General features: G+C 49.6%; 1 protein-coding gene across 1 annotated transcript in view; it reads left to right on the forward strand.

Annotated features, from left to right (window-relative positions):
* Window positions 1–27,159, forward strand: part of LOC138452855 (uncharacterized) — a 1,928,742-nt gene that overhangs the window by 1,001,239 nt on the left and 900,344 nt on the right. The window contains exons 41-42 of the mRNA XM_069605205.1: window positions 15,240–15,353; window positions 15,763–15,897. Of these exons, the coding sequence (XP_069461306.1) occupies window positions 15,240–15,353; window positions 15,763–15,897 (249 nt within the window). The remainder of the gene's footprint in view (window positions 1–15,239; window positions 15,354–15,762; window positions 15,898–27,159) is intronic.

A 27,159-nucleotide genomic window follows, 5' to 3' on the forward strand; every position in this document is an offset into this window, starting at 1 on the left:
TGGTGTAAGGTTGCGGCTGTGAGTACTCCTGCCTCTGCGCCATCTCCTCCTCCTCAACAGCATCTAGTGCCTCATCACCTGCAAAAACATAAAAGAAAAGTAATGAAAACAGACATGAGCACCGTAGCCCACACACATAGGCATGAGGAGGCAGACATCCAGTACATAAATGACACATGTCACACAATACAATAACTCTGGCATGCATGCATTGGCAATGAGTTGGAAGGGGAGGCAAAAAACAGACACTGAGGACTCCAAGATGGAAAAGCAACACATGTGCTGCATGCTGAATAGCACTTGCATCACACATTAGCCTGTGAGTGGCATGGACAATCCACATACATGACACATGCCAGCACACAGATGGCACGTAGCATAGCCATGGAACATTTGACAAGGACACCCAGATGGTAGCAAATCAGTACTGTCACCCATCCATGTGAGATGGACATCATGAAATTGAGCATGCAAAATAGTGTGGCAAAACATGCATGTGCCACACGCTGCAACAAAGCCAGTGTTCACTAATGCAGTGATGGCAGGCACATGGGTACATCAATGGTTGGTCACTTCGACATGACAGAAGACAATTGTCATGTTCAACATTCAAACAGGGCCCTGAATTGATTGTGTGCAGGCCATGTGTAGGTGCACATTACTCAGTCAGCCTGATTGATGAAATCATTGCCATAATAAGGAAACATACGTGGGCCATTGTGGGGTGTCATCTATGTCTGAAGTATGTTACATTTGGGGCAGAAGGGCACAAAAATGTGTGATAAACATGCAAAGGATTTCATCAATCAGGCAGAATGAACAGGAAAACAGTATGAACAATGTTGTGGCAAGATGGCATTTGAAGGGCAAGTGCAGTAATCAGGTGCAAATTGTCAACTGTGGTCAGAAGGGATACTTAAAAACCCAAACCCAAGGCCGGGCTATGGTTTGGAGGCACCACATGGCTGACCCATAGCAGTCATAACTACACAGCCTCACCTGGCACTCAATCAGAACACATCACCCAAGCAACATACACATGGTTTGCACACACATGCATGGCCACTCACCGGACATTGCCTCAAGATCTGGTAGGTCTCCCATGCCTTGGATCTGATCCTCTGTGATGAAGGCTCCAGCGATAGACTTATGTTCTGTGAGTACTTCCTCCTCTGGTGGAGACCCACTGCCAGTCACCACAGTAGAGGCATGATTGGAAGCCAGCTTGTTATTTTCTCTGCATTTGAGGTCATTCCACCGCTTAGAGCAATCATCAGCTGTGCGCCTGACAAATCCAAGGGCACTAATCTGTTCCGCGATGCACTGCCAGTGGGCCCTACATTCAGCAGTCGTAGTCTTGCACCCTGCATTCAGCAGTATTTCGCGGCCATTGGCCGACACGTAGCCCACAAGTGCGTCTAGTTCCACATCATTGAAACAACGCTTACTTGACGTGCCGGAGGGGGGAGCCGTGTCTGGAGTCCCAGCCTGTACCGCAAGAGCACCCTTCTTCCACTTGGGAGGTGGTGCAGACCCTGAGTGGCTTACGCCGCTCTGGTTGGTAGGGGCTGAAGCGCAGGTGGACTGGACACTGGAAGTAGCAATAGGCACAATGACCAAAGGTCTCACTTCAGGCATTGGCTGCTGGGTGATGTTGGCAGGACCAAAATCGGTGTGATGGACTTGGACCAACACTGTCCCGGCTGGGAGACTCGGAGCTGGGGTGGACTGAGCTGCAGCTGCCCCTGCAGCCTCCTCACCCTGGCTACTTGGGGCAGCAGATGACATTGCTGCCCCAGATCCACGGGGCCTGGTGACAGCAACTTTCACCGCCACACGTGGCTTTGACTTGGTGACACGGAAGTCAGCCTGGGAGTCATCCTATGCCGGTTCGGTTGACAATATGGGCCGGTTTGACAAGGCCTGAGGTGGGATGGTGTCAGCTGCATCTCCCCGACCCATTGTGGGGGGCATAGGTGTCCCTGATTGGTCCTCCACACACTGGCCTCTTGGGCCACCCTGCACATCCTGGCCACGTCCCCTACCGGGCCCACCTCTTGGAGGTCGGCCACCTTTGCCTCCCTTACCTCTTGGTCGCCTCCCAACCATGGCACTGATGTTCTTGTGCGAATGGGAGGTGCAGTAAACAATTGTCCTGGGCAATTGGGGTGAAAGGGGTAGGGTACTAGATGGAATACGTACCCTAGTGCTCTAGCAAGGCTGTCTGGGACCCCTGGGGGAAGATGACGGGTCACGCAATGGTCAGGCACCCCGAAAATAAATTTTAACGTGCACGCGACCCCTGGTAGCCCATGTGCGTGGAATAAAGAACCCGCACTACGCTGTGGCTCCCAGAAACACAAAAAGAAGCGTACGCGTGGTACACGCTGGCTACAATGACCTCTGAATGGGTACGCGACACACGGGGGCCTCCACAGTTGAAAAGTATGTGCACGACTCACCGTCTGCCTGGAAAAAGAACGTGAAAAATACGTGCATGTGCGCGTTGGCAACACCCCCACCAAAAGAAGAATTTAACGCTGTCTGAGTATACAAGGAGTACGAACTGGAACCGTTGTGAAGTAATCGCGTGTGAACCCACAAGAAGTACAAGAATCACCCGCTCGCTCTCTACAAAAAGCACGTACAAGAAAATGGCGTCCTACACGTACCTTTTAAACCAGCCCACATGTGTAACGTCACTTACGCGTGTACGTGCTAAGGGCCTTTTCTCGAATCACGCGCATTAACACGCGGATGTGCTGTTTATTCATGTGCTGATTCACTATGCACCCGTCACGAGGGAAACGTCCGCGTGCGTAACATCACTGACCGCTTACGCGCTAAGGGCCTTTCCTCGAATTACACGCTGACGTGCAGTTTTTTCACGTGCCAATTCACTCCATATCAAGCTGGCCACGCGACAACACACGGAAGACCACGCTCCTGCACTGAAGGCCATTTTCCTGCCCCCCTAGAGCCCTGAGCCCGCTCCCACCTTCCATCTGCTGCCTGCCTGCCACGTGCCCTGCTATTTGGTGCCTGCACGTCAGCCATCTGCAGGGGTCCAGTTGCTGTGACCACCCCTGCTGGAACAGAAGACTCCCGACTGGTATTCCATCGCTCCTGAGCCCAGCCCCAGGACCCAGTTGCCCACCCACACCTGCCTCGGGGGTTGCCATGTCCGACACAACACCATCTGGCACCAGTGGCTACCCCCCAGCAGAGAGGCAGAGGGCTGCCAGCTTCAGAGCCAATGAAGTTGGCATCCTGGTAGAGCAAGTCCTGGGGCATTACGATGCCCTCTTTGGAAGTTCACGCGCTGACAATGAAGGACGGAAGGGGATCTGGAAGGACATCGTGGCTGCCATCAACGAGGATGGGGTGGCAGCCCGCGACATGCAACATGTCTGGAAGCGCTGGGAGGACTTCAGGTCCAGGACCCTCAGCAAGGCCCGGCGCCTCTTGAAGCGAAAGCATGCAAAGGGGTGCCGGGTCCGCCTTATCAACATCCAGATGAGGGTTCTGGAATGCATAAACCCAGCGCTCCACCACCAGATCCTTCAGAGGCAGACCCGTCCGGAATCGAGCGGTAAGTGACCATGCCTACTGATTGGACGCTGTGCATGTCGAGGTGTGGCAGGAGTGTGCAGGTTGGACATATGTCTTGGAAGGCCCATGTATGGATGTGTATGTACAGGGACATGAGCCTGCCGCATGTGAGCCCAGTCATGTGTGAGGCACATCAATGGTGTATGTGTTCAAATGCATGGTGCCCAAATGCATGTGTCGGTGCACACATGTGTAAATGTATGTGTATGTACTGTGGCATGGCTGTGCTGTGACACATGGATGCTGGTTCCACCTTCATGTACGTGCACGGTGTACATGTGCATGTGTGTGTATTTGACATGTGTGCCACTGTGATACACCATGGATGCATGTGACACCGACATGTAGGAGGTTGATTGGCAGATGTGACATGGATGCCGATGATTTCACTGCGACAGGTGGTGGAGATGTACAGATGCATGTATGTCTGGTGACGTGTGTGCATGTGTTCGGCACTCCCTGTGTTGCATGTGACGTCAGGCTAACCTTCAGATGCTCATGCTGTTGTATGTGTATGGATGGTGCTGCCTGCTGCAACATTCCTGTTGATTTGCGCATGTGTGTGGTTCAAATGATATGTGTGTTGGGGAGTGTGATGCCATGTGTGAAGTTTGAGACTGCCACTCATGCGCAACTGTCATGTGTGTATCAGACCATTGTACAGTGCCCTGATGCCTGTGTTCTCTCTTCCTGTCTGCAGCGTCAACTGATGAAGAGGGCGGAGACGGTGCTGTGGAGCACAGCGGCAGGGATCCCACCGCCAGCCGGAGACAAAAGGCCCGGCCCCCATCCCATGTTGTCATCTCGTAGGGGAGTGAGGGGTCTGGTGCCACGTCCCTGGCCACAGCTGCCGAGAGTAGGCCCAAGAGGCGGAGGTCGGAGGTGGACTCCTCGGCAGCAGAAGGGGTAGCTGAGACCCCACAGGGGCCTGTGGAGGAAGATGGCACCGAGTCATACAGGTTGGTGGAGGGTTTGGTTGAGGAGGAGGCCGTGGAAGGGACACACACAGGGTCTGGAGGGGGGATTCCACTGGTGCCAGTGGTGCAGTCCAGGGGCAGGGACAGGAGGCAGCACAGGCAGCCACGGAGGTGCCTGTGTGTAATCTTGTCCCCGATCCTGTGACTGCATCATCCCGCACCAGCAGGAATGCCTTTGTCCAGACCCGTTGTCTGGGAGGGGATCCGCTAACAACAACTGGCCTTCCTCTCCCTGTGGACGTGGCAATCCGGGAGCGTGTTGAGCCTGTCCTGGCTGGGGTGGCGTTGCGTCAACTTGGCATCTGGGATAACGTGCAGGGTTCCCGTGAGGACGCTGCACGTTATTTCAGATGCCTCATTGACTGGCTGGCTAGCAGGGATCACCGCTGCTGGGTTCCTCCGTGTGCTGGACCTTCTGCCGACCACCTCAACTGAACCCCCTATGCGCCAGTCATCCTCTGTGCCATCTTCTGGCCCAACTATCACCTAGTTACCCTGTGGAGCTGCCTCTGACCCAGTGGCCAGGCTGGTGGAGGACACATCCCTGCCACAGTCGGGAGTCGGAGGTCCAGCAGGAGTGGCCACCCCAACAACTGGACCCCAGCAGGAGGAGGATGAGCAGGCATCAACAGGCAGGGCACTTGCACGGCAGCAGCAGGCTCAAGGTGGGAGCGATGATGGCTCAGGGCCATCAACATCAGAGGGGCAGGCATCGGCCGGAGGGCAGGAGGACCCTGGATTGGGAGTGTCTTCCGTGTGGCAGTGGTTGGGCCAGCAAATAGATGCGGAGCGCGGCGGTCGGAAGAGGCACGGCTCACTATAGTCGGGGCGGAGAACTCCATGCGCAGGGCGCTGAGGCGGACTGAGTGCCTCGAGGGAATTTGCAGGGAGTTGAAGCTGGACATGGCATTATCCCTGCGAGACCTCGGGGACGGGGAACAGGCCCGCCTCAAGGACTTAGAACAGGAGTTCGATGATGCCCTGGACCGGGAAATCAACAAGTGAGCCGTAGGACTTGCCCGCCGCATATTGTATATAGTTAATTAGTGTTAGGTTTCCTTTCTATTTTTCTTTCATTTGGAGCACATGGACTATGCCCCACCTTTTTGTATATAGTTATTAGTTAGGTAGGGTATTTTGTAGGTTTCCTTTGGATTGTTGGCCTCCTGGACCCTGGATTTTTACATTGTACATAGTTCTGGACTGGATTGATTTTTTTTTACCCATGGAGCAATGGTTTTCTTTTTTGTTTACCTTTGGATTTGGTTTGATGGACGAATGCTTTGGAGCCTTTTTCTTTCGGATTTATTTGGATACTGCATTCATATATTTTTCATTCATTTTGGACATGCAGCCTTTTGTTTATTATTTCTATTATTGTGTGATTTTCTTTCATTCCCTTGCTTTTGTATTTAATACATTTTGATTTCATACTTCATTTGTGTGGTATTCTCTCATTGGTTTCATGCACGTCACGATGTGGGTTTTCTCATTCACTTGCACCCATTGTGTGTGTGTGACGGACATGTATTGATGTGCATACTTGCCATTTGGTATCTATCATGACATGGGGATTTCAATGTGGGGTGGATGGAATACTTGGTTGGGTGTTTGGACTGGGCTGGCGTGGGGTGGGATTTGGGTGGCCATAAGGGTCATGAGTGTGGATCGTGATGAGGTGTTGGGGTGGGGACATGAGTCGGGCCTGCTGGCATGTGCCCGTCACTGCTGGGTGGGTGAGTGGAGGGGGGGACATGAGTCGGGCCTGCTGGCAGATGCCCATCACTGCTGGGTGGGTGAGTGGGTGGGGGGACATGTGTCGGGGCATGCTGGTAGGTGCTTGTCACTGCAGGGTGGGTGAGTGGGTGGGGGGACATAAGTCAAGGCCTGCTGGCAGGTGCCCGTCACTGTTGGGTGGGTGAGTGGGTGGGGGGACATGAGTCAGGGCCTGCTGGCAGGTGCCCGTCACTGCTGGGTGGGTGGGGGTGCAGGGGGACATGAGTCAGGGCCTGCTGGCAGGTGCCCGTCACTCCTGTGTGGGTGGGGGTGCAGGAGGACATGAGTCAGGGCTCACAAGTGTGCTCACAAATGCATGGGGCCATGTGGGCTGCCTGCAGGGCATGGTGAGGGTTGTAGGGTAGTCCCCTGTGGAGTGACCTGCCTGCAGGGCATGGGGAGGGGGGAAACTAAACACACGGGAGGACCCACGATGCCAAATTGCATGTGGAACTCCCCGCGTACCCCCCAAATACACATGCCTTCCTGCGCACGCCCCAAATACACATACGCCCCAAATACACATACCCCGCTCGCACAGGGCCTATCACATGTGAAACTCCCTGCGTACCCCCCAAATACACGTACCCCGCTCGCACAGGGCCTATCGCGTGTGAAACTCCCCGCGTACCCCCAAACTCACGTACCCCACTCACACAGGGCCTATCGCATGTGAAACTCCCTGCTTACCCCCCAAATACACGTACCCCGCTCGCACCTCGCCCAGGGCCTATCGCGTGTGAAACTCCCCGTGTACCCCCCAAATACACATACCCCACTCGCACAGGGACTATCGCGTGTGAAACTTCCTGTGCACCCCAAAAATACACGTACCCCGCTCGCACAGGGCCTATCGCGTGTGAAACTCCCCGCGTACCCCAGTAATACATGTACCCTGCTCGCCCAAGGTCTATCGCGTGTGAAACTCCCTGCGTACCCCCTGTAATACATGTACCCCGCTCGCCCAAGCCCTATCGCGTGTAAAACTCCCCGCGTACCCCAGTAATACACGTACCACGCTCGGACAAGGCCTGTCGTGTGTGAGACTCCCCGCGTACCCCTGTAATACACGTACCCCGCTCGCCCAAGGCCTATCGCGTGTAATACTCCCCATGTACCCCAGTAATACACGTACCACGCTTGCACAAGGCCTATTGCGTGTGAAACTCCCTGCATACCCCCTAATACACATACCCCGCTCGCCCAAGGCCTATCGCGTGTGAAACTCCCTGCGTACCCCCAAAATACACGTACCCCACTCGCCCAAGGCCTATCACATGTGAAACTCCCTGCATACCCCTGTAATACATGTACCCCGCTTGCCCAAGGCCTATGCGTGTGAAACTCCCTGCGTACCCCAGTAATACACGCAGCCAACCCATCCACCTTGGGCATGCCCCACAGGCAGCCCACTCACCCTCCCCATCCCCCGCAGGCAGCCCATCCACCCTGGGCATGCCCCACAGGCAGCCCACACCACAGGTGCTACTTTTTCTACGCAATTTACCTGGCGCGAGCGGGGTACGCGTATTCCGAGGGGTGCGCAAGTACATTTTCATGCGTTTTGGCTGCCCAGAGCGGGATACGTGTAGTATTTTCACACGATTACAGTGTAGCGGCCCTGTAAGCTGGTCCAGGGTTAGCGCAGCCCTTTGCGCCGCATTGGGAATTTCAATGGATTGCGCAAGAGGTGTTCTTGGGGGCGTAACTGGAGCTGCGGGATGTTCTCTGTGCCAGCGGTCAAAATGGCTTAGTAATTCCATGAATATGCGGTGTGCCAGAATGCTGTTTAGCCCACACGGCTGGCGCATGCAGGCGCACGCTCCCTCTCTGCGCTGCTCCCCTGTGCTGCCTCTGCGCTGAAATCCATGAATTACCCCATTAATAGGTGTTTTGACACTTACATGCGTGGGTTTTTCCATGCATTGTGAAGAAATGTGACATCAGTGGTGAGCGTCTATTTCTGCCTCTAGTTAGTTGCAGAGCCTATGTCGCTGGAGTGTCCTTATGAGGTCGTTTTTTTTGTTGAGTTCATTGTTAGAGTATTGGCTGCCAGGTGATGTGGTATGAGATGTAGGATTGGAGTTCCTATTTTTGGAGAACTAGGAATGGAATTCCTAGTTAGGCACGCAGAGTATGAACCAGTGGTGTAAGGAGCATAGGGTGAAGTTTTTATGGTGGCATGTGAACATGTTAGACCTATGTAGTTGCAAGATACTGGTAAGAGTTATTAGAGAGTCAAATATTTTAAACATTTACATTTTTTGCTATTAAGATTTTCTTGCAAGCACTAGTAGTTACCACCTGTTGTGTTTGCATGGAGCTTTGCACTCCACATTTGTGGGTTCTCCCACAGGGTCTGTGCATCTTTACACACCATGCCTGTGTGGTTGCGTATTTCTTTAGTTTGTTCTTTGTGGTGCGAGTTGTTTTTCTATCTACTTTCCATTCTTTTTTGTATCTTTTCTTGAGAGAGAAGGGATGAGATGTAGGGTGTCTTTTGGACGTTGTGCCTTTTTTGTTTAGCTAGATGAATGCCTTAGGACGTTGTTATGGTCAGTGAGATGCCCCAATTTCCGGTTGGTAGGATGAGGTGTGTTCTCAGGTGTGGCAGACCTGTGGCCTGGTACTGGCAGTCCATGGTGGAAGAAGGTACAGTTCCTTGATGGTTGCGTGTGTAGGTGAGTAATTATGTCCTTGTGTGGCAAGGTTGTGCTCGGGAGTGGCAGTTCTGCAACCTTGGCGTGGCAGGCCAGGGTGGGAGGAGTTTTATTTTTATTTTAGATTGTTTGTCCTGGCATGTTTAAGGTTGGCAAAGGGTCGAGCATCCTCAACTGTTTTGTTTTTAACGAAGGAGATGTGTTCTGATTTGAGTGTATGTGTATGTGTGATTGCAATAAGGGGCCTTTTGGAATGTGGTGAGGTATGTGGGAACCTGGCAGACCTGGGGGTTTCAAGAACAGCGGTTGGAGATTTGAAGTGAAGATGGGAACTTGAGTGGATGCTAAGACTCTGCTTTCCCACCTCTAACCTGTAAGCTGTAACCAGGAATAAAGAGCACCCTTTTCTTTTGCACCTACCTGGGCCAGACTGGTTCTTGCTCCTTGACTTACTTACCTAGCCCAGGATACATCGAACATGTTGATATGACTCTTTTTTTCTCACCCCATGCAGCCCTTTCATTGACCTATATCACCACCATTTTGGCCCCAAAATATTCCTGATACACAGTCAATACAGCCTTATAATACTGTCTATTGTTTCAACATTAGGTGTCTCCCAGTCATTCATGAGGGTCTGCCCATGTGTGTTCTATCCACATGACATGCAGGCATCTTGGGCTGAAAGTATTTTCATATGCGATTAAGCATGAGTCATTGTCAGATTCTTGGTGGACTAGAGGTTAGAACACCTATCTGTGAAGTGAGTAGTCACAGGAGAAATGGGTTTTAGCCTCCCCACCAATGATCTGATATTTTTAATATTCCTCCCCCATTATTAATTACAAGAATTCTTTGTTCAATGTAGTGTCAGCTATTTTATTTTTCAGCGTGACCTAATTATTTTTCAGGGGATGATTGGCAAAGATAACAATATAAAGGCAATTAAAACCAGACATGCAAGCAGGAAATCAGTAGTCTAAGGGTACTGGCTGATGACTTAACTCTAACATGTATGTGGTACCCAGTTCAATCCTTGGTAGGCGATGAATGCTTATAGGGGCCATGGAACAATTGTCTCTCCATTAGTCATAATGGATATACCCACCTTTCAAAGTTCAGCCTCCTCGATGACTAACATTCTTTTCCTTTGATTTTGTACAACTCTCCCTCTACTCTGTGACAAACTCCCATGTGAAAGGCTGGGTGATGGAGAATTGGGGGTGTGTGATACTACACACTCTGCAATCAAGGGCCCAGATGAGGTGCCTTGAGGATCCTCCTGACTCCCCAGTCCGTCAAACCCTCTTTGGATGTATGCCTGGTCAACCCAGAATGGTGGAACCAAGGCGGTGGAGAAAGGTCTCCTAAGAAACATGTATAACGGGGCTAGCTGTAAAATGGTAGAAAACCCTAAGCCCCTGAGTTGGTCTGTTCAGAGGTAGTTGAAAATGTAAAGATAGCCCTCTGCCTGCTACAAGGCCACCGGATATGCCAATGCCTCCTTGGATCGAGGAGGTAGGTCACTGTTGGGGGGGTTATGAAAAAAAGATTCCCTGTTAAATGAGACCCATGACCGCAGAGAGAAATAGTGAACACCTTCTGAGGAACGAAGAATGTAGCATCATTTGTAACAAGCTGCCAATCAGTACAGGTTATACGCACGCCCACTAAACTTAGAAGAGACTTCCGGGGAAATAAACCAGAGAAAATATACTAACATTACAACACAGACCCTGCTGATACATATATTATTATTCAGGCAACATTGATGACGCTGCACTTATTGTGCGTCCTCATCAACATAAGCCAAATATTCCTGACTTGTAGATGTAATCAATCACCGGCAGGCCAGCCTAAAATTTTAAAATCTTTAATAAAAAAATATATATAAGGTTCTTTAAAAACACATTTTATTTCAAAATTGACGAAAGTGACTTGTGCATCGAGATATAACAAGATTATAAAATCAATGCTGTATATTATGACTAGTATTTTAGTTTGTGCAACACCACTATAATGCGATTCGCGTGGGGAGTTATTCCATTAGTATTAAGCTATCAACATATAGCTTACAATGTAACGCGGCCTGTTTTGTTCTCTTCACATTCATTCAACATATTTTGAGAACTTCTTCAGGGGATTCTAGACACCATATAGCGTTAGAGATTTTTAAAAAGAAAATACCGAGCAATCTAATTAGTGCTGGATAATTGTTTGCAGTCTTTGCCTTGATCTCACTGTGCAATTATATCCAGTTGCCTGTAACATAATGTAAAACAGCCTTAATTAGTGCTGCAACTACTATTTAGTAACATTCCTCTCATAATTTAATAACTCGAATCATGCTTACCACCAGTCTATTTTTCTATCAAGCTGGTGTGTCCAATGCCTGTCAATTAGGCTTTCCATCTGAGAATAGAGCCAAACACAGCACTTATACTCCGGGGTCAATTGTATATAAAACCTCATTACAAACATCCATTGTGGAACTCATTTTTAGTCAATGTGGGATAGTTCGATACTTATTAGTTTGTCTGGCTCACAAATTATAATTATAATGATTCTTAAGCATTACCGGGGCATTACAGGCCCGGCGGTTCCGGTAATTCCCCATTGCCGGGTGCTGGAAAATATTACTCCCCAATCACATTGAGTCTATTGGACTCAATGGGAATGGGGAGGACGGATGCACTGACACCATTCATGAACGGTGCTGGTGCATCCATCGAGGTCTGCGTGCGGGTACCGTTCTTCCCGCCAGGTCAGATCTGGCGGGCTGAAAGGCACCCGCTCGCAGACCTCGGCGTGTGCCGGTCCGGAAACAACAGTACCAGCAAGCTTACCAGTACTGTTGTTTCCGGACCAGCAAACTTGGAATGACCCCCATTGTCTTTGAACGCACGCCTGTGTGTGAGTTCTCACAACCAGAGTTTGTGGTGTCCACATGGAAAGAACCTCAGTGCAGTTAACAGAAATGGAACAGAACAGAACACTCAAAAGAGCACTGAGCAACAGCAAGTACAAAACTGGTGAGGCCCCACTCATAGACCAAAGGCAGTTCGGTGTTTTGTACTTCACCAATGGGTGGGAAACAGCTGAGACCAATGGATTACTGAACATTCTTATGGGAGGATTCTAAATCTATTCTGAATCTGGCTGACTGTGGTGTTCAGTATTATAGAAACATATCTAAACACCATAATGCAGTCAAAACCTTTTTTTTCAAAATGCCTTTCCTGTCCGAAATTGTTCTATTTTGGCTTTGCTTTGGGCTTCTATTTTTTTAACATTTTATTTTAAATTGTATTTTTAATTTTTTGGCTTTATTGATTACTGGTTTCCACAGAACTTAAAACATTCTCTCTCAGCCTTGTTTTATTCATTTTATGTGATTTGTATTGTCAGCCCATCACCCTGTTCGTGTGTGGGTGATAAATATACACAATTCATAAATTAATGTTCTGAAATATACCAGAAAACTGTGGCAATCTTCTTGTTCAACTAACAAGTACCAGTTTTACTCCGAACATGATCATTATATTGTGAATTTGCTCCCCTGTCCATGTGCTATGGCCACTGGAACGACAAATAGATATGACTCACGAATGAGAGTGTAAACAGTGTGTCCTGGACGGGTGAGGCTGCCTCTATATCCACCCAGGGCTAGACCAGCGTTCGCGTTCCTCTTAGTAAAACATCAATGACCAGATTCACTAAGGACCAGAGACGAAAGAAAGGGCTTTTTTATTTTAACCTGGGCGATTGTTACACACGTCATTGAATTCACAAAGGCGGCCTGCGCTTTCCGTGGGCCGTGCAAGCGATGCGCTAGCAATCACCTTTGTATACACTGCGATGTATGAGAGACTCCCAGCACCACAGTAGGTGATGGGAGCTCTTGTCACTGTGATAGAAAATGTGTGCAAAAAGAGCACAAATACGTTTACCCCTGTTTTCGTACTAGGGGGGCAGGCAGGACAACCGCGGATCGTATTGCTGCTGTCCCAAGTTCATGTACGGAAAATGCAGGAAAGGGTCAGCCGTGACCTTCTCGTGCATTGAGCTCCTCTGCACCTGTTCCAAAGGGGCGCAGGGCAATGCTTACATTTTCTGTGCAGTTCCAAGCATACCGAATGTATTAATTGAGCTTTGCATTGGAAATGTGCAGCAGCAGTCCTTTCCACCTGATTTTCTCAATTACGAACAGAAGTGGGGAAAGCGCCTATTCTATGCCCATTCTGTAGCACGTTGTGAATCGGGCGCTGCTATATTTCATGCAAGTGAAGGGAGTGTGATAGCGTATCGCATCACTTGTTATGTTACGTTTTGTTACTGAGAAAAAAGGTCATGTGGCCAAAGTCCTAAATGTCCTCTTTTCTTCTGCGTGTCTGGGGATCGTCTTATTCATCCCTGAAATATACAGACCACATGTCCACCCATGCAGTGAAGTATTATATTGGACACTCCCCTTCAATCAGGATTAGCAGTGAGTAGGCCAGTTGAAAGGTTTGCTTCTTTCCAGTGTTTTCTCCGTCGGGTGCCTCAGTGGAAAGGTGGGCACACATAACATTTGGTTGAAGAGTGCAATGCGCATTCTCCTCTCACCCAAGCAGGGGCTTTCTCTGGAAAGCTAGGCATTAATAACATTTTGGCTGAAGGGGGGCAATTTGAAGTTTCCTCTCCTTACGGCAGGGCAGGGTTCTGTGGAAAGATGGACATAATGACATTGCTGGGTGAAGGGGGACAATGTGTAGCCTCCTGTACCCAAAGTAGGCAGATCTCTGTTGAAAGCTGAGCATAAATAACATTTCTGGGTACAAGTATGCCATGTGTAGGCTTTTCTCCTCCAAGCAGTTCAGGCCTCTGTAGAGAGCTGTGCATTAATAGCATTGCTGGTTGAAGAGGAGCCATGTGTTGTTGCCTCTCATTCAAGCAGTGACAGTCTCTGTGGAAACCTGGCTAGAATCAACATTGCTGGGTATGTGTAGACTTCTCTCCTCCAAACAGTGGGGGTCTCTGTGGAAAGATGGCATAAATACAATGACTTGATGAAGGGGAGCAATGTGTAGTCTCGTCTCCCCTAAGCATTGAAGAACTCTGTGGAAAGCTGGGCATAAATAACATTGTTGGGTAAAGGGGAGCACTGTGCCGTCTCTTCCACCAGTGGGGGTCTCCGTGAAAAGCTGAGTACAATCAACATTGCTGGGTGCATAGGAGCAATGTGTAGTCTCCTCTCCTCTAAGCATTGAGTGACTCCATGGAAAGCCGGGCATAAATAACATTGCTCAGTGAAGGGGAGCACTGTGTAACCTCCTCACCCCTAGGTAGGTGGGTCTCTGTTGAAAGGTGGAGATTTATAACATTGCTGGGCACAAGGGAGCTTTGTGTAGTGTCCTCTCCTCCCGGCAGGGTGGGATTCTGTGGAAAACTGGATATAAATAACATTACTGAGTGAGCGGGAGCCATGTGTATTCTCCTCGTCCGAAGCTTGTGGGCCTCTGTCTCCCGGGACTCTCAACACACTGGCAGGTGCTCGGATGTCCTTGCAACCGTGTCTTGAATAAGAAAATATTTAGCCTGCTCTTATTCTGAATGGTATTTCACTGTCTCTGTAATATGAAATGAATTCATCTTTTATAAAGTTCTTAATACCAGGGACCAGTCTCTAAGCGCGGGAGCATTTGAACCTGTTTTGTCTTGTTTCCAAGACGAATGCGTGGTCCTTGAGCTATCCTCCCTGAAATGACATAGGACCAATGATGGTAAGTGGTGTGCAGCATCTGCGTGGTGCATCACCTGCTGAAATGGGGTCTGCACCGTTGGGCAGCTCTGAAGGTGGGCTCTGCCACAGGGTGTGTATGACGGCAGAGTCCTCCTGTCACTTGGGTTTTGTAATGGCCCCTCTGACCCAATAGGAAATTCATCCCTGTTATTTCCTATGGTTTGTCTTCTGGCCAGAAATATCAGGGAGGTCAGGAATGTGCAAGCACACCTGGGCCCCATGCCTCCCGTTTAGGGCCAATTGATTGAGATGGCTAAATGCTAAAGGAGTGTGTATAGTCCAGTAAGAGTTGCAATGTGCTAGGTTCTGCAGTGAGAAAAGCAAGATATGTTCATGGTAATGTATTTTCTCTGGCATAATTCTCTACATTCATAATTTGGATTTGCGTGATTTCTTGTCCTTATGTTTGTCCTGTTCTTACGTTTCCAGGCTGGTGTGTCACAAGAGGGGCCTCGCTCGGCAGTGTACCGAGGACCCAACAAAGGCATGACTGTGGTGGCTGTTACTGCTCCGGACGGGGAAACACTGCACTTGGATGAGCAGGTACACAGAGCGAGTGGACTATTCTCCATGTGTGTTATGCAAGCGTGCAGCCATATTAAGCAGAAGGGATTGGTTCTCCGCGCATCTAGCGCCCTCCTACTGGTAACTCACAGCACAGCAACACCTCATTGTGGTACCAGTCGCTACTCGAGAAGCTGTCTAAAACCACTGTAAGAAATAAATGGATCTGATCGGATCATTTGCATCCCTTGGAATGTGTAACGGCGCATATGTTTACGAGTGGACCATTCTAGCCTCATGGGCGTGTAATGATTATCAATGTGGCTGTGCAATGCTTTGTTTCTCGAGCCCCCATTCTCTCTGGCAGCTGTCTTATGCTTAGCAGTAAATCCCCTGTATTCGTGTATGTGTAACACCTGTAAACGATGTTATGTGTTTTCCTGACAAGGTGCTGATCACTTCTGGAGTGGAGGTCTGGCTCGAAAAACTGCAAAACACCGTCTTCAGGACCATGGACAGCAACATCTGGCAGGTGATTCAGGACGTCAATCAAGCGATGGCTGTGGACGAGTGGACACACAAGGTAAACTCGTTAAAGTAATGTACGCTTTAAGAGTGTGCATAAAGAGAGGACTGTGGTCCGACAATGCAAGGCACACAAGTTGAGCTGTGATGAACACTATGGGGGTCATTACAACATTGGAGGTAGCCATGCCGCTATTTGCGGCATGGCTACCCCCATTCCGGGTACCGGTCTAGGTTCCTGGAATGTGGAAATACCGGGCCATTCCGACCTTGGAGGGCCCGGTGTTTCCCCATTCCAGGAACCCATCTCCATTCCCATTCTAGCCCCCATAGGGCTCAATGGGAATGGGGAGCATGCTAACAACGGCCCGTTAATGACGGGCCCATTGTTAGCATGCTGGTCCCCTCGCAGGCGTCCTTAGCAGGTTCCCGCGAGCAGACTCGTAATGGGGCGGTAAGGAATTGACAGCTCCAGCACCTTTACCGGCGACGTTAACCCCTTACCGCCAAGGTATGACGTGCATTGAATTAAGTACGCTTTGGAACTGACAATGTAGTTGTTAATATTGTTTTTTTTCACTACAGTCGTTATTAAAGTCATTTGATAAAGAGCAATGTACTGAAAAGTGGTAAGATTTTATGAAATAGATACTGGAATGGAGCAAGAACATGGATCTGCATTATAAATATTGCACATATTTCCAGAGCAAAGATTGGAATGTACAACACACTTATTTATCACAAACATGTTGCACATGTTTTAAATGCCAGCCTTCCATAATTCATTTAATACATTCATCAGAGCATTATACTAAAAAGTGAATCGCCATATATGTTCCTTTACTTAACCATTCTATGTACAACACAACAACATTATATTTATGAATCAATTATTTTACAACATACATGAAAACATCCCCTAAAATACACCGATTGAATTAATTGCATCCAATGTTCCGTCACTATAAATGTCATTATGACAGAGTGAGGAACATACCTTGGTATGCACTTTGTGGAATAATAGAATGATTGATGCATTATTTGATTTATGGAAGGTGTGCTGGCTAGTTCTAACACGATGTGTGCAAACTGTACAAACCTGTGATAAATAAGCATAGTAGACATCACACAAGGTCCAAATAAAAAATTAAAATGTGAGTAGTTAATTGGGCCCCTTTTTACAAACATCAACATTTTGACATGTGGACACGCCCCCTGCTTCCAGCCTTATTTCCGCCTTCCTTTTGATAGGGTTTTGATATAAAGTTTGTATACATTTTATATAAAAATTATATAAATTTTGTTTTTTATCGATTTGATATACATTTTTTTAACATTTCCTTATTGAACGGTTCACATCAAATCAGCGGCAGCCGCACGTATACATCAAAATAACATAGCATGGGATCTTATATACCAGTACCCCATCCGGGCCTGATGCCCTAACCTCAGGTCCATAGAGAGATTGTAGACACAGGCTTAATCCTCCGTCCCTTGTGCAGTCCGCTCAGCAGCCTCCTCCCTGGACATCAGGTACAGGTTGCCATATGTTTGTGGGCCGGCAGTGCTGGCTACAAAGGGCTGCATATTCATTGTCCATATCGCTTAGCCCAATTAGATCCTTCAACCACTTATCTTTTCCCGGGGGGGGGGGGGTGTTGATATTTGTCCACTTCATAAGGATGCACCTTCTGGCCACAATCATACATGTCGCCAGGAGCCTGCAATATTTCTTAGGCACTCCTGGGGACCACTGAAACATACAACACAGTAGTGTACAAGGAATGTTCTGCCCCAGTATCTCCGTCATAACCGCTGTCACATCCTCCCAATAGGGTCGTAGGCTGGCACAGGCCCATAGCATGTGCACCAAGTCTGCTTGGGTCATTCTACATCGTGGGCAGGTGTCGGGCTTGGTATTGTCATATTGATGGATGTGTGCTGGTGTGACATATGCTCTGTGGAGGGTTTTTAATTGACTCTGCTGCAACTTGGAAATGCTCCTGAATGTTTAGTGTCGCATAGTACCTCCCATTGTTTATCTCTGAAAGTTACCCCTGAGTCCTCTTCCCATTTCTCTTTGCATTGCAGTCGGTTCCGGGGGGAACCTGTCAGGATCAGCTTGTATATTGTTGAGACCACCCCCCTGCACCCTGGGGAGGACCTGATTTACTGTAATAGTGGGGTTGTCTCTGTGATCCTTGGGAATACGGGGACCAACCCCTGAAGGCTGCCCGCATTTTAAAATACTGTAATTTGCATCGGAAACTATCACCCGTCTTGTTAAGAAACCCACCCAGGGAAACAAAGGCCCCCTCAGGGTACATATCTTCCAACTTGTTTATGCCCATTACTCCCCAATCCTGTACAATTGCCTCATCGCAGGTCGGTGTCAGGGTCTCAATATGCTACATTGATAAGCCGGGATCAAAAGGGTGTTCCACCCCCAATTTTACCAAGGTACGCTTCCAGGCATGCACCGTGCAGGCTGCCAGGTCAAATCTACATTTGTCCCTTGCATTGCCTGATATCAATACCCCCTGGAGAGACGCCGGAAACACTGACTTCCTTTCAATATGCACATGTGGTGTCGTCGGTGCTCCCGGCATACAATACTGAGCGAAGGACAACTGGGCAGCTAGAAAGTACACCTCGACATCCGGCGCAAACACACCTCCCCTTTCCCATTGTAGGGTCAGTATCGGCCAGGCTATACACAGGGTTTTTGGGTGCCAAGCTAGTCTAATCAACTGTGAGCGCACCTCACTGAAATAGTCCACCCCGGGCCAGACCGGGATATTCTGGAACATGTAAAGAAGTTTAGGGATTACCACAATCTTAGCTATAGCGACTCTACCCAACAATGTGAGCGGGAGCTTGCACCACCTGTCCACACTTGCCTTCAGTGTGTCTAAATACTTCCTATGATTGTCCCCCAGCAGGGAGTGGGCATGTCTGCTAACTCTCACCCCCAGATATGTGACTGCCGATTGCTCTCACCCGTAGCTCTGTGTGTTGAGTGGGCATGCCATGTTCTCGTTTAGGGGGAATATCTGATTCTTGGAATGATTTATTTGGAGCCCGGAAGCTAACCCGAATCCGGCTACTTCCCGCGTCAGTGGTGCCAAATTGACATCTGGGTTTTTAATGTACACTATCGCATCATCTGCATATAACGACACTACCTCGTTGCCACCCCCATCGCCAACCCCCTGTGAAGGTGAAATTTCCTCAGTCGCGCCGCTAGTACTTCGATCGCGTCGGTGAAGAGTAGAGGCCACAGGGGGCACACCTGTCGAGTACGGCCTCCCAATTGAAAAAGGGCAGACTGTGTGCCCCCCACATTTATTGAGGCTCTTGAGTTTGTGTACAGTATTCGTACCGCTCTCAGGTAATAAGCCGGGATCCCGATCTGAGTAAGCACTTCGAAGAGATAATCCCACTCAACGGAATCAAAAGCCTTTTCCATGTCTAACAATATTTCCACCGTCTGTAACTCGGGATCTATCTGTGCCAGTATTGCGAACAATCGACTTGGATTTAAAGAGGTCGATCTCCCCGGAATGAACCCAGACTGGTCCCTGTGTTTGATTTGCGTGATATAGCAGAGCAATCGGTCAGCAAGATTTTTAGCAAAGATTTTTGTATCAAATTTAACAGGGAGATCCGTTGATGGGAAGAGCAATCTAGGGGATCCTTGCCTAGTTTCAGGATCAGTGTTATCACTGCCTCACACATCGCGGGGGGAGATGTCCCACCATCAGTCCCTCCTCTCATATCCCCAACATATGCTGTGCCACTTCAGGGCCCCACTCCTTGTAGAATTCGGCGGTAATTCCGTTTGTTCCTGGGGCCTTGGATGTGGGGAGGTACTGTATCGCTACCATTATGTTATCTACTGTGATAGGTGTCGCTAGCACCTCTGCGGCCTCAGCACTGAGCTTCGGGAGACCGGCTTCCCTGACATATTTCTCCAGCTCAGGGGCTGGTGGTGTACCCCTCAATGCATAGAGGGACTCGTAATACTTCTGAAATGCTTCCGCAATCTCACTAGGTCTAACCACAACCTCTCCCGCTGCCATTCTCACAGCTGCAATCTCCCTTCTGCCCTTTTCCAGCCGCACCAGCACTGCTAGGTGTCGATCTGGTCTGCCCTCTTCCCCAAATCTGCGGGCCAGCACTGGTCGGGCGAGGTATGTGACCTCCCGTTCAGCCAGATCTTTGAAGTGGTCCAGTCCCTCTCTTAACCTAGTGAGAGTGGTCGGAGTGCCCCCCCCTATATACCTCCATCTCCCATCCTTTGATTTCAAGCTCCGTTTCACGTAATTGCCTACGGATTAGCTTTAGCACCCCCAGTTCCAGTGACATACACCCGCCCCTCAACACCACCTTCAATGCTTCCCACAGCGTTCCTTTTCCCGCCACCATGCCCTTGATCTCCTGGAAGTAGTTCTTAATTATGCTAAGTATCTCACTTTTGAACACTATGTCCGATAGAGCTGCCATTTTAAACCTCCAGTGAGGGCGGAGGGTTACCAGGTCCATACGTATGGACCACAGTACCAGAGAGTGGTCCGAGAGAGTCCTAGGGAGTAGCACACAGTCCTCTGTGTAATGTACTAGGTGAGGGCTTGCCAGGATGTAATCTAATTGTGTGGATGTGTTGTGAACAGTGGAGTGATGAGAGAACTCTAAATCCTCTCGATGTAGCAGTCTCCACACATCCCCTAAACAGAGGTCGGTCATAGCGCTCAGTACAGCTTCAGCCGCCTTGGATCGGCCTCTCCTCATCCCAGTTCTATCCCTAGTCGGGTCAAGAATTATATTGAGATCCCCCGCCACACTATTTTGGTATGGAGATATCTTTGACAGAGTCCCAATAGGGTATGATAAAATTCAGGGTTGTCCACATTTGGTCCATAGATATTCACTAACGTATTCATCATCGTGCCTACACATCCAGACACAATAACATACCTCCCGTCGGGGTCTATCACTACATCCCTAACCCGAAGCCCCACCGACCTGTGTACCAGTATCATTACCCCTGCAGAGTATGTTGAAAATGTAGTAAAGTACTTATTGTAACCCCAGCTTTTAGCCACACCTTCGTTTTCCTTCCCTTTGAGATGGGTTTCCAGCAACATGACTATCTTTGCCCCGTGTCGCTCGCAATACTGGACCACCTTACGGGCCTTCCGCGGGTTATTCAGCCCCCTTGCATTCCAACCTATTACCTTATGTGGAAGCGCTCGGGTGTGGGCTGAAAAGGAAGGCTGCTGCGCCCGGTGTCCCCGGTCCTACCATGGGCAGACCTGTGACCACCCTGAAGAGATGTGAACCTATAACATGGGGTTGCCAACTGGGCAACCTCTCGAACCACCACCACCCCCCCTACCCCAGAGGGCCAACCCCAACTTCGCCCCCCCACTCACACTGCCTACCCTCAACCAGCTGTGAATGGATCCCCCCGCCTGTAGTCCCTCACAAACCACATTATCCTGGGCAAACCCTACGCTGCATCCCAGTTGACCTCCACCTCTTCGAACCCTGAGGGGAGGGCATAATGCAAAAGCAGAACTTTCATATGCAATTGACTGATTTGTTACATATCTAGCCCTGGATTGATAGGACCCATCGGTGCCTCCCATTTTGTCTGTTCAGCCCACGTTGGGGCCCACCACAATGTACAAGGGGAGCTTGGCAAGGTCACTCCATTGGTGCTTATATATATGGCCCGTCTGGGCCACTCACCTGGGTAGAGATTCAATAAACTGGTGCACTGCCTCCGGGTCTGTAAAAAAGTGGGCTCTCCCACCGTGCTGGACCGCAGTTTGGCAGGGTATTGCATGGAGTACTGGATCTCTCGTTCTCGGAGTGCTCTCTTGGCTGCCACAAAGGACATTCGAGCCTTCTGCATGCAGGGCGTAAAGTCCGGATAAAAGAATACCCTGGAGTTCTCAAACGCCAGGTCCCCAAGTTCTCTTGCTCGCCTCAGAATCACATCTCAGTCTTGGTAATTCAAAATTCCTGCGATCACTGGTCGTGGGCTCTGCCCCGGTCGCCGGTCAACCTGTGAGACTTGATGTGCCCTCTCTACTAGAAATTGCGAGGATTATACCGGGCGCTGCAAAACGTCCTTCACAAATGACTCCATGAACTCTATTTCGTTGCGGGCCTGTCTCTGGGATTCCCACCACCTTGATGTTATTCCTCTTTGACCTCGCCTCGAGGTCCTCATTCTTGTCCTTAATGGCCCTCACTTCTCTCCTCAGCTCTTGCACTGCTTGCGTCGTAGAAATGCCAGTGTCTTCAAGTGCACTGACTCTGGTCTCGGCCTCTGAGGTTCTACTGCTCTCTTTGTCGATGCATTGTTTTAACTTTATATGCCATCTTGTCTAACTTCGTGTTGATGGCAGCGAAGCCTGCCCTAAACTCTGCGAGTACTAGGCTCGGTTCTGACGGTGGGGTATCTGCGCTCGATCCCGCCTCTGCCATGGTTTGGGGTTCAGTGCTGGACATCGCTGGGTTCACCTGTGGAGTTGTCTGTTTGTTGCCTTCTTTACGCAAGCCCTCCTTCTGAGTAAATGGGAGGCGGGTCTGCCTCTTATTCCCTTTTGCCATAAACTCCCTAGGGGGTCTACCCCCCTCCTGCTTGTTACCACATCACTTACCTGGGGTAGGGGGCGCTCCTATTCACTTACCTGGGGTAGGGGGCGCACCTATGGGTCCCGGCGCGCCCCATCCTGGCGCTGCTATCCCCGATACCGGCTGGGGGGAACCGCGGCCTTCTGCGGCACTCAGCGCTTCCAGGTTTTCCATGTCTCGGGATTCGCACATGCGCGGAAGGCCGCGTTTTGTCCTTCGCGCATGCACAGTCCACAAGACGCTTGAGAAGCCACAAGCTTGCTTCCCAAGCCTCGTTCTGGGCACGGTAGCACCCAGGGACAGCACGGCTTGCGTTCCAAGCCTCCCGGGTGCTGCCGGCCCTATTTAAGGGACGGAGTCTTGAGACTCACCGCGTCTCAACGCAGTTTGTTCTCGGATCGCGTTCCTCGCTCCCGCAGCTTTCCGCTGCCATCCATTTTCCTTGTTGGTTTCCTGTTCCTCCAGTTTCCCTTCAGTTTCCTTGGGTTTTGGTCCTTTCTTCCCTTGGTTCTCCCTTAGGCTGACTTGGTCATCTCCTTCCCCTCCTTCCCTCTCAGCCTTGCTTCTGTTCAGCCTTTTGCCTGCTGCTGCCTTCCTGAAGCCAAGCCACTCTCTGCTGTGGACTATTATCCTCAGACCAGCCAATTTGCCTGCTGCCTTCCTTGAGCCTTGCAGCTACTGCTTTGGACTATCTACTCAGCTCTACCATTGGCCCACAGCCATTTCCTGGAACCTTGCTACCTCAATTGCGGACATTAGCCTTTAATCTTCAGTCTACTTATGGAGTCATCACAGAAGTAGTTTATCAGCGTACAGTCTGCAAGCACCGGCCTCCCTGACTGTGCTTGCACAGTCCCGGCGCCACGAGAATCAGGGAGGTGCACACTTGTGGCGTTGGGAGCAGGTCCACCCCTAGCCCTGTTGATACCAGGGAGAGGGCTGCACCGGTTTCTCGCGCTACACCTTCTGCAGCCATCAGTCGGACAGCCTGGTGACCTCACCACGATCAACTACCGGAAGTTCAGGTACCCAGCGCCCAAGAGACGCTTTCCTTAACACTGCTTCTTGCTCACTTTGTTCTCCTCAAAGCTCGCTCCCTGGTAAGGCGTCAGCGCACTGGGCTTGAACCTAGTGCAAGTCTTGCTGCCCCTTTGGTGTGAACCGGGGGGCTGCGCGCTCTAGCTCACCTCCTCATAGATCCTGCTTTCCAGGCTGCATAGAGCCTATACTCAGGTTTACCAACGCGGTCGATGCAGGTGTCGCGGATTAAGCAGGTACCGTAGTCCTCCCTGCTTCTCTTTATTCCGCCAACCAGCATGCGCAATGTCCCATGAATTACATTTCCGTCTGGTCTGGTTGAGGGCGGCCCTACCCTCCTGTTTACCTGCGGTTCGGATGTACCGGGGTCTCTGCCCGGCGTGAGGTTAAAGTAGTTGTCCCCCAAAATGATTGTAGCAAGGCCTCCCGAGTTAACCCCTGTCCATTGAATGCTGTGGCCGGCACCACTCTCAGCGCGTATCCCCGTATGGTGTTCACGTTTCCAATGCAGCACTCCTGGCCTTGCCTGAGGAGCACAAGCAGCCTGGGAGGCGCAGCAACAGGTCTCGCCTGCCGGCCCGATGCAGGACACACTGTGCTCTCAGATCGTCCCCATGTGGGCGTTGGCCAGCCGCTTCCAGCACTGGTTGTAATTATGGGCAGACTAGTAGGGAGTCGCCAGGGTGCAGTTGGCTGTCCCTGGTGTTCATGGGGCCGATGGGGCTGTCCCTAGGTCCACCAGAATGCGCTTTGCTCCGTACGTATTCGGCCCAAGACCGTTCTCCCTGTGATGTGATCCCATGTCAAAGCGGGCCTCCGATAAAAGCTCCTCACCTCAGCACTGCCTGCGCGGCTGCCCAGTTGCCTTCCTCCCGCTGGGGGCTGGTCTTGTGTTCTCGGCAGCCTGCCCCGTGGTCTACAGTTGGCAGCCCCGGGCCTAAGGCCGCTGCGGGCGCCCCGCGGCCTGCCTCCCCTCACTCCTCCTGCGGCCTCAGTGGGGGTGCGGGTGTTCCTCACCTGGAGCCCTCTCAGAATGGTGCTGCAGGCATCCGTTCGCAAACCGTTCCTCACTCCTGTTATGTTCAGCCCCGTCGCCGTCTGCCAGCCGGGGGGTCGGGCGGCCTCCTCTCCTCTCACCCGGTCTTGCCTAGGTCTCCACCATGCACAGTTTGCGCGCAATTACACCCCTGTTCCTTTCCCGTGTTCCAACGGGGGCATGGCCACCGGCCACTCCGCGTCCCTCTGGGCACTCCGAACGTGACTGAGATGCGGGTTCCCCCCACGGAGACCCGGGCGGCAAACAAGCACTCGTTTAAGTGGTAGCACGAGCCATGCACCCGGGTCCCCGGCCTTCACTTTGCTCCACCAGCAGTGCAGAAATGCAGCATCTCCGGAGCCCGCACTCCCCCAGGGGTGTTCGTCGATGCTGGAACAGCCGTTGGGTTCTCTACGGCACAGATGTGTCCCGGATTACCCCTCCTTACTCGGGATTCTGCGGGAGCTCACATGGGTGCGGCCATCCTGGTTGCGGGCTCAACCGCGCCCCCCATATAAAATTTATATTTCATGTAAAATGGGTATAACACGGTTGTTAAAATGTTTTGATGTTGATATGATTTGATATAAAGTGAATATACATTTTATATAAAAATGAAGAAAACATTGCAGCAGCCGGTGGTGGTGCTGCTTGGCTGACTATGGAGGGCGGCGTGAGATCTGAAGACAGGGACTATGAATTTAGGATTTTGCAGAGTGACGCAGCGATGATGCGGGAGAGGTGTTCTGCCCCAAAGAGAAAGGAAACATATATACATTTTATAGGTAGTATAGATGACGTACTTTTATAATTTAATGACACAGGGTAGAGATTTAGCTTCAATGGCTAGTAACATTAAACTTGGATATAGTTTTGATATAGAGGCTGGCACGGCAGCCCTAAGTGAATTTGCTTTATTGGCAAAGTGTGATTTTATAGTGCTAATATAAAAGACCCAAAACTATTGGTTTGGGCAATGGGTGTTGCTTTTAAATATTGAAAGAAGTTTGCTTTATAAGTAATCTGTGTTTCCCAGAGCCCATACAAAAGTCCAAACTATTGCCTTTGACAATGCAGGTTTCTTTTAAATAATGAAAGAAATTCACTTTATAAGCAAAGTGTGTTTCCCAGAACCCATACAAAAGTTCAACTATGGCCTTTGACAATGCATGTTTCTTTTAAGTAAGGACAGCAATTCGCTTTATGAGCAAAGTGCACAGAGCCTATACAAAAGACCAAACTATTACCTTTAACAATGCTTGGTTCTTTGAAACAGTGAAAGCAATTCACTTTATAAGCAAAGTGTGTTTCCCAGAGCCCATACAAAAGCCCAAAATATTGCTTTTAACAATGTGTGGTGGTTTTAAACAATTAGAGCAGTTGACTTTATAAGCAAACTGTCTTCTCCAGAGTTACATAAACAACCCCAAACTATTGCCGTGGCAAAATACAAAATGACAGAGCACAATGGATTGTTTACAGTGGCAATAGAAATTACCACTGACTTGGGCAGTGCTTGTTTCCTTTAAAACACAATGCATGTACAGCCAGATACAAAATACAAAGTGATAGAGCGCAATGGCTGGTTTACAGTGGCACTACAATATGCCATCGCAATGGGCAATGTGGGCGGTTCTCACCCAGATAAAAATATAAATGTCAGAACCGTCTTTTGTTAGCCGGCGAGAAGTGTTTGCTTTTTAAACGTTCATGAATTGATGACATTTTTTCATTTTGCAGACCTCGGCAAAAAAGGTATGTTTGACTGTTGATAAGAAGGGCCATGTATTGAGCTGTCTAAGCATCGGTGCAACTCATGAATGGATGATGTAATGCAGTATTTTAGAACTCGAGATGGTTTCTACTGACCTTTTATTTGCATTTTGCAGACCTCAGCAAAAAAGACTTGTTTGGCAATTGATAAGAAGTGTTTGTATTTCGCTGTGGAAGCACCGGTGCAGAAAGATATACACAGGCATGGAGGGTAGTATGAAGCAAACAAAACAGGTGTTTCATTTGGAGACTGTCGATATATTGTGCATTTTGCTGTGTCATAGAGAACACATTGCACGGTACATGTCTGTTGATTGTTGATATTTAAAAAGACCATGTTGTTCTGTTAGCTGGAGATGGCAGGGAGAGGTGTGGGGTCTTTTGCGATCCCTCAAAAGGGTCAGTTTTGACCAAAGTGGAACAGCTGTTTGTAAACCGTGTGGATTTTGACTTGGAGCTAAATTCTGACAGAAGAGCCCATCTGCGAGTTTTAGCTATGAAGGACAGCGCCCATTGTCAACAACCAACTTTAAGGACAGTAAAATGTGAGTTTAAAAAAATAAACTCTATGCATATGGTTTGTTGCTATTTTAAGACCTGTGCTCTAATAACATGTAGATGCACCACTTATTCATGGTTGTAACTTCTGTGTGAGCTTGCATATTTGATTGACTGCAAAATGTGTGCTCAGAGAGATGAGGAAGGCTTTTATCTACACATATATATTTTCATTATTGGGGGTTCTGCAGGGCCTATCAAACATTTCTTTTAGATAATGTGTTTATGTGGCTTGCCCAGCATTTAATAGGGTTGTGATGGCATTTC

Source organism: Ambystoma mexicanum, chromosome 4p (genome assembly GCF_040938575.1).
Source record: "Ambystoma mexicanum isolate Mex_15411 chromosome 4p, UKY_AmexF1_1, whole genome shotgun sequence".
In the NCBI taxonomy this organism is placed as follows: Eukaryota; Metazoa; Chordata; class Amphibia; order Caudata; family Ambystomatidae; genus Ambystoma; species Ambystoma mexicanum.